Source organism: Pelophylax lessonae (genome assembly GCF_965119305.1).
Source record: "Pelophylax lessonae genome assembly, chromosome: 8".
Lineage (NCBI taxonomy): Eukaryota > Metazoa > Chordata > Amphibia > Anura > Ranidae > Pelophylax > Pelophylax lessonae.
The window spans coordinates 100222499-100235779 of NC_138775.1; the positions used below are offsets into that span (position 1 = coordinate 100222499).

The 13281-nt window shown below is 43.0% G+C and overlaps 1 protein-coding gene across 2 annotated transcripts in view; it reads left to right on the forward strand.

Moving 5' to 3' along the window:
- The window catches only part of NOL12 (nucleolar protein 12), a 92613-nt gene extending 87198 nt beyond the window's left edge, over nt 1–5415 (forward strand). For both annotated transcript variants that reach the window (XM_082265041.1, XM_082265042.1), the window contains exon 7: nt 5220–5415. In XM_082265041.1, coding sequence (XP_082121167.1) covers nt 5220–5385 — 166 coding nt within the window. In that variant the 3' untranslated portion in view covers nt 5386–5415. The remainder of the gene's footprint in view (nt 1–5219) is intronic.
- The last annotated feature ends 7866 nt before the right edge of the window (nt 5416–13281 follow it).

Sequence of the window (13281 nt, forward strand, 5' to 3'; positions counted from 1 at the left end):
AGGTAAGTATTGGGGGGGCTGCTGCACACAGAAGATTTTTTATCTTGATGCATTAAATGCATTAAGATAAACCTGTTCTCTATCGTTTGACAGATACAGCTTCATATCTTCTTGACCATTGGGTTTTACTACCCCCTTCAGGAGTAGGACTATAGGCTTTACCACGCCCATGGGGCTGTCCCTGCAGGCACAACCCCACACACTCTGCTATAGCCCTCAGCTTGTTTCTGCCTAGATCCCTGCTGGGACTTCGGTCTTAGCTGTCTATTTTTGGGAACCTTTTTTATGATTTTCTTTTGGTTAGAATTCCTGGAGTCTATAGATATCAAGGACGCATATCTAGATATCAAGGACGCATATCTACACATCCCTATCTACGCTGGACACCAGCGTCTTCTTCGCTGTAGGAGAGGAGCATTATCAATTTGTGTCGTTACCCTTTGGTCTCGCCTCCGCCCCCAGGGTCTTTACCAGTGTGCTGGCTCCGGTGTTGGCATTACTGCGCCAACGAGGGCTTTCGGTACTGGGATACCTGGACAATCTACTATTGTGAGCGGACTCTCATTCAGCCTCTGTCGGGTGACTTGATGATCACAGTACGGACTCGGCAAGAGTTCGGTTGGAACATCAATTTAAAAAAATATGCCCTGATACCTGCATTAAGACGGGATTATCTGGGCCTGACTCTGGATTCCACCTTGGTGAGGGTCTTTCTTTTTCCAGAGGAAGATCCATTTACTGTTGGCAAACAATGTGGTTCATCTTTGCGGACTTGCATGCAGGTCTTGGGTCTGATGGTGTCAACCTTCGAGCCGGTTCCGTTTGCTTAGTTCCACTCGAGACCCTTACAAAGGGAGATTCACGTCAAATGGAACAAAGGTCCAAAGTCTTTGGACACTTTGATTCGGTTGAGTCACAACACGAAGACTGCTCTTCTATGGTGGCTTTGCTCATTAGCACTACGCCAGGGCAAGTCCTTCCTTCCGTTGTATTGGTCGGTGGTATCCACGGACGCCAGTCTGTCAGGCTGGGGTGGAGTGCTGGGAAAGCTCTGCGCCCAGGGGTCCTGGACGGTGAAAGAGTCAAAACTTCCGATAAATTTCTTGGAGCTCAGGGTGATAAAGCTTTGCCTGAGACACTGGACAACTCGTCAGCAGGATTGCCCAATCCAAATACAATCAGACAATGCCATGGCCGTGGCTTACATCAATCATCAAGGGGGCACAAAAAGTGTCTTGGTAGCCCAGGAGGTGGCCGACTTCCTGGATTGGGCGGAAAGTTTGTTCCAGCCCTCTCTGCTGTGCACATCCCAGGTGTGGAGAGCTAGGAGGCTGATTACCTAAGTCGTCGGGTGTTGTATCAGGGGGAGTGGTCCCTACATCCAGGTGTGTTTCATCTCCGGTGTGTCCGGTGGGGGACACCCGACGTCGACCTGTTTGCTTCTCGACTCAACAAGAAGGTTCATAGCCAGGTCTCAGGATCCTCTTGCCAACGCCACAGACGTGCTGGTGTCTCCTTGGAGTCTGTATTGGCTTATTTATGCATTCCGTCCGCTAAAAACTTCTACCAAGGCTTTTTCGCAGGGTAGAAGTGGAAGGGATTCCGGTCATTGTGATGGCCTCAGATTGGCCTCGCCGGTCTTGGTACGCAGACCTGATAAGGTTGGTCGCCGATGCTCTCTGGAGACTCCCTCTAAGGGAAGATCTGCTGTCTCAAGGACCAATCCTGAGACAAGCATGTTGCAGTCATGTGAAACGCGTCTACTGTCCTACCTTGCTGTACTTTTTACCACTTATGTGAATAAAGAACTTTTCTTCATTGGACTCATGTGGCATGTGACAATTTTCTTCTTTCATGCTTCTCCTGGTGGCGAGCCGAGGTTCAGCACCCTCCTTGAATCGTGGAATTTGACTAGCCTGAGTGGTGTTATCTCTCGATTTGTAATCAACATGCCGAGTGGAGAATGGCGCATGAAAAACTCCCCGGCAAGTTGGGCTCACACAGATGCACTGTTGAATCTCCAAACATCGGGCAATTGGGACTTTTGGTGCCATAGGACTATACATACCCAAATAGAGTATAGACACATGTAAAATTAAAACATAATTTTATTACAAAAAGGCAAACAATTTATTTAAAACAGCAATTTCCATACATGTATGTCCATGACATGTAAGCATGTATAACATCCACCAATTACAGTATAAATAATATCTAATGGGCTACGGACTGGTAAGTATAGTACTCAAGGAGAGCTGCCTGACTGGATTCATTTGCAGCTATAAAGATGCATGGTCCGCGCCCATCCGTTACAACTTGACATGTTTCGCGGATGTATTCCGCTTCTTCAGAAGTTTGTGTTTATAATATACACTGTAATGTTGATGTCTGGAACAGACTCAAAATGGAATAAAGCTCTTAACTAGGTTAATCAATATAACCATGATATAAAATAAGAGCTACACGTATCTGCTCCCTGGATCTACAAGGTTCAGCTCTCTTGCAGATTTCCAAAAAGATGGATAAATGATACTGGCGGTCAGGTATGCTATATATCCACACTATCCCAAAGCCAAATTTATAGGGATAGGGCAATAAGACAGTATCAGATTGATATACTGTTTAGCAGGAAGATCCCCAAGCCGTATACCGCTCTAGGTTTCCACAGACAGAGGGCAAAAATCCATAATTCCCATCATTGTCTCCCGATGAGTATCACCATCAAGACCGCCAAGACTCGGCATGTTGATGGTTTCCCAGGGTTGCCCTGTAGAATACTTTTTTTTGTTTCCTTTCACGTTATTTCGGACATAGGTGCCTTTGTTCGAATACTAAATGTTATAGCCCTATGCAAAAAAATCTTTCTCTTCATTCTTTCTCTTTCTTCTTTCTCTTGTCAAGGACTGATCCTCCATCCTGCTTTACAGTCGCTGGCTTTAACGGCGGGGCTGTTGAAAGCCAGGTATTGAAGGATAGAGGTCTTTCTGATTCATTGATTCCTACACTGCTGAAGGCCAGGAAGTCTACTTCCAGGAAGATCTATCATCATACGTGGAAATCGTACATTTCATGGTGTGAATCTTTGAGGGTGCACCCTCGCTTGTTCTCGGTGGCTAGGGTTTTGGCTTTTCCTCAAAAAGGTGTTGAACAGCGATTGGCCTTGGGCACTATCAAAGGCCAAGTGTCACCCTTGGCTGTGTTTTTCCAAATTTCCTTTAGCTATGCATGCCCTGATTCACACTTTTATTTAGGGGGCTCCCCCGAGGCGATCCCCCGCCACCTCCGTGGGATCTGAATTTGGTACTATCTGTTCTTTAGAAACCTCAGTTTGAGAACATTAGGGAGATTCCTCTGCTTAGCTTGTCTCAGAAGGTTGCCTTTTTGGTGGCTATTACTTTTGCCCGCAGAGTATCTGAGTTGGCTGCGTCCTACTGCTCACCCTATCTGGTAGTCCACAAAGATAAAGTGGTACTCCCACCTAATCAGTCTTTTCTTCCTAAAGTGGTTTCTGATTTTCATTTGAATGAAGACATTGTGCTGCCTTCACTTTGTCCTAAGCCCAAGCATTCCAAGGAAATTGCATTGCATTCTTTGGATGTGGTGCGAGCAATTAGTCTACCTGGCGTCTAATGAGTCGTTCAGAAAATCAGATGCTCTATTTGTCCTTACCAAAGGATCTCGTAAAGCATTGGCTGCGTCTGCTGCGACCATATCTAGATGGATCAGACCGATGGTAGTTCAGGCTTATTCGCTGAAGGGTCGGGTTCCTCCTTTCCCTGTGAAGACGCACTCTACAAGGGCGCTGAGTGCTTCCTGGGCTTTTTGCTATTAGGCGTCAGTGATGCAAGTTTGCAAGGCGGCAAGTTAGTCGACAGTGCATACGCTCACAAAATTCTACAAAGTAGATGTGTTGGCATCTTTGGATGCCTCTTTTGGCCGCAAGGTTTTCAAGCTGCTGTCTAAAAGAGAATTGTTTTCTCTTAAGGGTGAATGCTTTTTTTCTGGTTGAGCTCCATGTTACCTGGTTGGCTGCGTTTGGCCTTGGGAAATTATGTTATTTTTTGTGTTTTTTTTTTTTCCCACCCCTCATGCAAATACTGCTTTGGGACATCCCAATGGTTAGGAAGATATGCGGCTGCGACGATAGAGAAAACGGGATTTTTGACTTACCGTAAAATCCTTTTCTCTGACGTTCATTGACAGACGCAGCACCCGCCCCTCTGAGTGGAATGGGGTTGCGGTCTTCTAAAACACTGCTTGCAACAAAACTGAGGGCTATAGCAGTGTGTGTGAGGTTATGCCTGCAGGGACAGCCCCATAGGCGTGGTAAAGCTTTTTCCTGCCTAGTGTCCTACTCCTGTAGGGGGCAGTATAACCCAATGGTCAAGAAGATATGAAGCTGCGTCTGTCAATGAACTTCAGAGAAAAGGATTTTACGGTAAGTCAAAAATCAATTTTTTGCCTTTACAACCACTTTAAATGCATGTTTATGGGAAGAATTACGCAATATCTCTGGCTCCCAGGCACTGCAGATACAGGCATATTTTACTCTATATTAAAAAAGAATAGCGCGTAAATGCAAAAGAAATAACTACCAAATCTGAAGACAATCCATAAATAAAAATGGGGGTTTGGTCCCACCATATGGCCATATCGTGCTCAAGCCCACTACTGCGTCAAAGTACCCCATTATCAGCGGGTCCTACACTATCCATGAAAAAGAGATGAATCCAGCCTTTCTAACCCTTGGAGATAATACTCCTTGCTGGGAAGGATGTGCAAATGCACTACAGGGGACTCCTCCTATATCCACTTGATGGTGGACACTGATTGAGTACAGGTGTGTGTGGGGGGGTGCGGAGGGTTGCTCAACCTCGATAGTCTGGTCAGACCGAATACATAATAAACAGGCAAGAAATTTGGGGGAGCATACCCATGTATTTCTAAAGCTGCTGCAGCTATGAACCAAAAGACATGTATATTAAAAAAGAATAGCGCGCAAATGCAAAAGAAATAACTACCAAATCTGAAGACAATCCATAAATAAAAATGGGGGTTTGGTCCCACCATATGGCCATATTTTACTCTATGTAAACATGTCCCTGTATACGCATGTGTGTAAGAGCCCTAACATGGTATATAGTTTGGTTGAATCATATTGGTTGTTTTGGAAATTTATGAAAATTGAGGCTGTACTGAAATATGCCTTGTGTCCTTAGAATCTCCAACCTCACAAAGTCATTGCATGCCCGCAGTCAGCGTAAGACTCATAAACGGCCTTCTAAGAACATGGATGTCAAAAAGCAACCAATCCGACAAACCGGACGTACAAGCAAAGCCCAGCGAAGACGACAGACTGGCAAAACAGGAAGGAACAGAGAATAGGGATTTTGAGACCAAAATATTTTTCAAGTTCCAGAAATCTGTAGAGTTTTCACCAGCTGTGCCAACCAATGTAAAAACATTTTACAGTGCACTTGGCACTATCCAGCTTACAACTGTAATGGTGGAAACAAGGACACAACTGTTATGGATTTTTTTTTTTCTGTTTACAAGGAGAAAATCATCTGCATTTTATACAGTGCCTAATGCTTTCTTTTTGTTATATTTGAATGTAGCATATGTGATTCACATTGTACAGTTTGTTATAGCACCAGGTTGCTGATGCTGTGCAAGCTCCCTTTCTCTTCATACAACCAATGGGGCATAAGGGGTGGTAACCTCTTGCTTAAAAGGCCCCCACCCTGTGTGTGTATGAAAGAGAAGCTTCTCCAGCATCATGATGCAGGTAATTGAGGAGCGTGAAGTGCCGTTGTTAATATGATCTGAACAAGCTTGTGGTATCTATAAACCATGACAAAAGAAATTGTTTTCTAAGTTCATTTTGTCAAACCTTTTTATTTTTACTGATAGAATATAGTGCAGACTTGTTTTCATCCTGCAAAATTTGTATATACTCTACATGTTAAATGATATAACAGATGGCAGTGGAGCAGGTGTTTTAGGTTGTGTGTTTGAGTGCCTTTATTCTAGTCCTCTTCAGTAGGTTTAATAATTTAAACTGTTGCATTTCAGGACTTACACATATAAAATGTTCTCTGTTAAACAACATGTAACCTGTTTGTAAAATAATGACAATAATTGTAACCAATCCCACGTTCCCTTTGCTTTTTAACCTATGTTAGAAAATTGGTCTGTTTAGTTGTGGACAGCTTAAAGTGTATCTATACCCAAGACTTATTTTTATACTTGGATACAATGAGGAAAGGTTATAACCCCTGTTTGGTTTTCCTATTATGCATAGCTCTGTTAGCAAGATTTCCTATCACTTAATGATCTGGGGACACTTTTGCCAGATCAAAAAAAAAGCAAATCTACAATTAAAAGCTGACAGGGGTAATATCGTTCCACTAAATCTTAAAAAAAAAAAAAAAAAAAAAAATGTTCACGTATGTGTTGCTGTTCGGGAGATTCCCCTCACTTCCTGTACTTGTGACAACCTTTTTACTGGAAAGGAAAGGAGGGAATCCAATCAAGTCTTTGACAGCAGTAAAACCTGACAGAACTAATAATGCTTTCCCATCATCATCCAAAAAAACAAAAACAAAACATGGATATATATAAACAATTGTTTCTCAGTTGTCATTCTTTTTAATGTGTTCAGCAAATAAATATTGTTTTGTAATAAAATGCTGCTTTTATTTTTTGCCACTTTGAGGGCTTGTTTACCCCTGAATCACACAAGAACGTGGCCTGTGTTCCTTTGTGATTCCCCATGCGGTGTGGTTTTGCAGCTCATTCATTTAAATGGGCTGCAAATCGCACCAGACTGTTCAAAAAGTATCGCATGTACTACTTTTAATAACCGCACTGTACCAAATCGCATGGTATCCGTGCTTAGGGTATCTTTAAGAATATATTGCAACCTGCAGCAGATCGGTAAACCAACTAGAATATCCAGGCTAATTTTGTTGCCTGGCCTTGTATTGTCTTCTTTATATCTACACATTTGTAGGAAGAAACAGAAGTATCTTTATTTGTTAAATATCTGTTTACATTTTTATACACACCCATTTTTTTGTCTTAGAAAAGGATTTGTCCTTAATATAAAAGAAACCTATAATATGTAGGCTACCATTGTTCACCCTCTTCTGAAATAAACAGTACCTGAATGCCTTTGCCGTTTTCGGAGTCACAGACCTGGAACAAGCATGTAGCAAGTGAAGTCATATCTCCTGATCTGAATACTTGTTTTGAGTCAGTTACTCAGATGGTAACTAGACACATAACAGCCAGGCCACTTGCATTTTTAAAGGAGATCAGCAATGGCTGCCTATGTGTTTCCCTCAGTACAATTTTTTCTTAGGAAGCAGTGTACTTGCCAACTCCTTTCAATTAGTAATTTTGTGCTGTTAAATTATAATTACATCACATTTTTTTTAGTTAACAACTTGGGTCAAGCCTCTAAATGCACAGTTTATTATGTTTTACTTTTTACCTGTACATCCAATTTTATGATTTATGCACCTCTACCAAACTGCACTGTCCGGAAGGTAACAAGCTTATTTACTGCTTCAGTAAAAAGTCACTTCTCTGTCTCCAGGCTGCTTATTGAGCCTAAAATCGGCATCATCAAATCTGCTACATGTGCAGGCTGATGACCTGGTAATGATAAACTGGGAAGTAGTTCATCTGTGTTGTCTTGTATTGGTGTGGGAACCTTAAAGCGGTTTTAAACCCAAAAGCAAGCATTTATTTTATTGCAGTTTACCAATTCTTAGTTGCAGTCAGCATCCATTTTCTTTTTTAGGCTTTCCTTTATTTTTACTCGGTTATCTAACCAGTAAATCTGTTTTTCAAAAGAAAAAAACAGTCCTGAAGATTTAGCAGTTAGAGAGTTGAAACAAACCATTTGCCATTGACCGGGGTCAAAAACCTTTTTCCCAAAAGGGAAAAAAACCTTTTGCTATAACTGCTTAAAAAGTGTTAGCTGGAGCTCAGCTTCAGTTAGTGTATCTAAAACTGCTAGTGCCTCCCCCTAGACTGCTGTCCATATGTGCCTCTGTTGCTCCTTCATGCAGAGTGCAGGCACCCTAATATAGGATCACCAGGTAAACACGGGCGGTGGGGGCTGCCTAAAATAGAAAACGAATGCAGCAACATCATCTAAGGATTGCCAAGATGCAATATATTATTTTTGGTTTTAATACTGGTTTAACCACTTTAACCCCTTCCGTACCGCGTCATGTCAAATAACGTCGGCACAAATCCTTTCTCGATCCGGGCGGACGTCATATGACGGCGCCCGGATCTCCCCGCTACTGCGCGCCCCCGGGGGCGCGCAGCGCGGCGATCGGGGGTGAGGCTCGTCCCTCGGACTGAGCCCAACCCCGATCAAGGTAAACAGCCAATGAAATTGGCTGTTTACCACGTGATCGGCTGTGTCAATCACAGCCGATCACATGAGCGGCTCCAGCGCGAGCCGCTCGTTCCTTCCTTAATGCGCGCCCCCGGGGGCGCGCAGCGCCGGCGATCGGGGACGAGGCTCGTCCCTCGGACAGAGTCGATCCCCGATCTAGGTAAAGAGCCAATGAAATTGGCTCTTTACCACGTGACCGGCTGTGTCCAATCACAGCCGGTCACAAATGTCATCAGAGAACACGGTAACTAGCTGTCACCGTGTTCTCCTCCTCACACACTGATCCTGTGTGAGGAGGAGATTGTGGTAACAGCAAGTTACCAAGTACAGTGCACCCTAAACACACTGATTGCCCCCCCCCCCCCAATAAAGAGCACCTGTCACTAGCCCATCAAAGTACCCGAGTACCTGTCACCAGCCCATCAGGTACTCTGATGACAGGTACTCGGGTACTCTGATGGGCTGATGACAGGTACTCGGGTACTCTGATGACAGGTACTCGGGTACTCTGATGACAGGTACTCGGGTACTCTGATGACAGGTACTCGGGTACTCTGATGACAGGTACTCGGGTACTCTGATGACAGGTACTCTGATGGGCTGGTGACAGGTACTCGGGTACGCTGATGACGGGTACTCGGATACTCTGATGACAGGTACTCGGGTACTCTGATGACAGGTACTCGGGTACTCTGATGACAGGTACTCGGGTACTCTGATGACAGGTACTCGGATACTCTGATGACAGGTACTCGGGTACTCTGATGACGGGTACTCGGATACTCTGATGACGGGTACTCGGATACTCTGATGACGGGTACTCGGGTACTCTGATGACGGGTACTCGGGTACTCTGACGACAGGTACTCTGGTACTTTGAGTACCCGTCATCGGAGTACCCGAGTACCTGTCACCTACCCAACAGAGTACCCGAGTACCTTCCACCTGCTCATCAGAGTACCTGACACCTGAAGTACCCGAGTACTTGCCACCTGCTCATCATTACCCATCACTACTCATTAGTACTCATCAGTACCCATCAGTACCTATCACCTATTAGTATCAGTACTGATCATCCGTACCCATCATCAGTACAGTATCAGTATCACCTATCAGTATCAGTACTACTCATCAGTACCTATCACCTGCCTGTCACCTGCCCATCAGAGTACCCGAGTACCTGTCACCTGCCTATCGGAGTACTCGAGTACCTGCCACTTGCTCATCAGTACCAGAGTACCTGTCACCTGCCCAGCAAAGTACCCGAGTACCTGTCACCCTTCATACAGCCACCATGTCCAAGTCCAAAAAGGTTTATATACGTCGTCCGTTTAAACCTAAATACCGGTGTTATGGCAGCAGATAGCTGCCATAACCCTGGTATTTTTTTAAACGGTGGACGGTTGGCTTTCCGATAAGGGTGGTCCCAGTGGCGGATTCGCCGCGGGATCACCCTTCCGGGGTGGCGGAAGAGGTGCCCCCCCCCCCCCTCCCGCTGCATTCTGGTCCTTTTCCCCGTTTACCGGACCCGCCGGCAGCGGGGAAAACGATCCGGTCCCAGATCCTCACAGACAGGATGTCGAGTGAGGGCAAGCTTGCCCTCACTTGACTCTATGGTCTTGGAGGACCGGAGCTACGGCAAACGTCATTGCCTAGCAACCAGTTTAAAGGTCCCTTTTTTTTTTTTTCATTTTATTTAATTTTTTTTTAATTTTTTTTTTTTATTTTTTCTATCTTTTAGTGTACTTGTGAGATCTGAGGACTTTTTGACCCCAGATCTCACAAAAAAGAGGTCCTGTCGTGCCTTTTTCTATTACAAGTAATGTTTACATTTCTTGTAATAGAAATAAAAATGATCAATTTTTTTTTTTTTTAAAAAAAGTGTAAAAATAAAAAATAATAAATAAAATAGTAAAAAAAAAAAAAAAAAATTAAAGCGCCCTGTCCCCGCGAGCTCGCGCGCAGACGCGAACGCATACGGAAACCCCGCCCACATATGTAAACAGTGTTCAAACTACACATGTGAGGTATCGTCGCGATCGTTAGAGCAAGAGCAATAATTTGAGCCCTAGACCTCCTCTGTAACTCTAAGATAGCAACCTGTAGAAATTTTTAAAATGTCGCCTATGGGGATTTTTAAGTACCAAAGTTTGTCACCATTCTGTGAGCGTGCGCAATTTTGAAGCATGACATGTTGGGTATCTATTTACTCGGCGTAACATTATCTTTCACATTATGGAAAACAATTGGGCTAACTTTACTGTTTTCTTATTTTTTAATTAAAAAAGTGATTTTTTTCCCAAAAAATTGCGTTTTGGAAGACCGCTGCGCAAATACGGTGTGATAAAAAATATTGCAATAATCTCCATTTTATTCTCTAGGGTCTCTGCTAAAAAAAAATATATAATGTTTTGGGGTTCTAAGTAGTTTTCTAGCAAAAACAACTGATTTTAGCTTGTAAACACCAAATGTCAAAAATAGGCCTAGGCAAGTGGCTAGGATGCATGATGATGCTCCTTGGATGTTTAGGCCCCTCTATATGGCTAGGCTGTGAAAAAGTCTCACACATGTGGTATTGCCATACTCAGGAGGAGTGGCAGAATGTATTTTGGGGTGTCATTTTTGCTATGTACATGCTATGTGTTAGGAATATTCTATAAATTTACAACTTTGTGTAAAAAAAAAAGTTTTTATTTTTTTCCCACATTTTCCAAAAACTTGTGGAAAAAAATGACATGTTCAAAGGACCCATAATGCCTCATAGAATATACGTTGGAGTGTTTGCTTTCCAAAATGGGGTCATTTTGTGGACTTTTCCATTGTATTGGTGCTCTAGGGCCTTGAAAAGTGTGATAGGTAGTAAGAAAGTTTTATGTGTATTTATGCTCCTAAAACGCCTTATGGTGCTACTTGGACGTGGAGTCTCTTTTTGTGGCCAGGCTGTGTAAAAGTCTCACACATGTGGTATCACCATACTCAGAAGGAGTAGCAGAATGAATTTTGGGGTGTCATTTTTGCTGTGTACATGCTATGTGTTAGAAATAGCTTATAAATTGACAACGTTTTGGGAAAAAAAAAGAAAAAAAAATGTTTTCTTCATTTTCCCTAGAATTGTGGGAAAAAATTATAACTTCAAAAAACTTCAAAAAACCATGCCTCTTACTAAATACCTTGGACTGTCTACTTTACAAAAAAGGGTCATTTGGGGGGTATTTGTACTGTCCTGACATTTCAGGGCCTCAAGAAAGGAGATAGGCCATCAGTACATCTGGTGTGATCAATTTTCAGTAATTGGTACCATAGCTTCTAGACTCAATAACTTTCACACAGACTAAATAATATACACTAATTTGGGTTAATTTTACCAGAGACATGTAGCAGTATACATTTTGGCCCAAATGTATGAAGAAAAATTAATTTTTTGCAAAATTTTATAATAGAAACTAAAAAAAAGTGTTTTTTTTGCAAAATTTTTGCTCTTTTTTTGCTTATATCACGGAAAAAAAAACCCCCAGTTGTGATCAAATACCACCAAAAGAAAGCTCTATTTGTGTGAAAAAAATGATAAAAATTTTGTTTGGTTACAGTGTAGCATGACTGAGCAATTGTCATTCAAAGTGTGAGAGTGCTGAAAGCTGAAAATTGGTCTGGGCAGGAAGGGGGTCTAACTGCTCTGTATGGAAGCGGTTAAGACTGAGCCTATTTTTGACACTTTTTGTTTTGTTTACAAGTTAAAATCAGTATTTTTTGCTAGAAAACTACTTAGAACCCCCAAACATATATATTTTTTAGCAAAGACTCTAGAGAATAAAATAGCGGTCATTGCAAATTTTTTTGTCACGCGGTATTTGTGCAGCGGTCTTTCAAATGCCATTTTTTTTGTGAAAAATTACGTAGAATCCTATTTCACTGCATTTAAGAAAAAACGAAACAGTAAAAGTAGCCCATTTTTTTTTCCTGTATATTGTGAAAGATGTCACGCCAAGTAAATAGATACCCGACATGTTACGGTTCAAAATTGCACACACCCGCGGAATGGCGACAAACTACGGTCAATAAAAATCTCCATAGGCCACGCTTTAAAATTTTTTAACGGTTACCAGTTTAGAGTTAGTGTAGCTCTTTTTCTTTTTTTTTTAACTATTGTTCATGCTCTGGCGATCGCGGCGCTACCTCACATGTGGTTTGAACAGCGATTTGATTTGCGGTGCGGCTTCAGTATACGTTTTATTTAGTGCGCAAGCTCACGGCGAAGAGGGCGGCTAAATAAATTTTTTTCCTATTTATTTTATTTTTTTTACATTTTAACACAGGTTTTTTAAAAAAAAAAAAAAAAACTGATCACTTTTATTGCTGTCACAAGCAATCTAAACATCCCTTGCGACAGCAATATGCAGTGACAGGTATTCTTTATGAAGGGATCAAGGGTCTAAAAGACCCTAGACCCCTCCACTACACTTCCATGTATTCAAAACACAGAAAACGGCATTTTTGAATACTCCCTTTTTGAAACTGCTGTCTTTAGCAGCAGAGTAACCCGGATGTGACGTCATGGACACCGCTTCCGGATTACGTCATCGGAGACCTGATCAAAGCCGCATCCGGCTTAGATCGGGACTCCAGCCGGCGGACGTGCCTGCTGGTTGCTTGGGTCTCCCGGTTGGACGGGAGACCCGGGCAGAGCCGCGGAATGCAGCGGGAGGGTGGGGGGACGTACCCTCGCTCGACGGGGTAATGATCAAGCGGTTCCCGAGCCGCATCGGTCATTACTGCCGGAGAGCTGACTGCCGGCTCTAAAAAACGGTATTGTGATAAAGAAACAGCCCGGGTGAGGGCAGCGCTGGATCACTGGACAGGTAAGT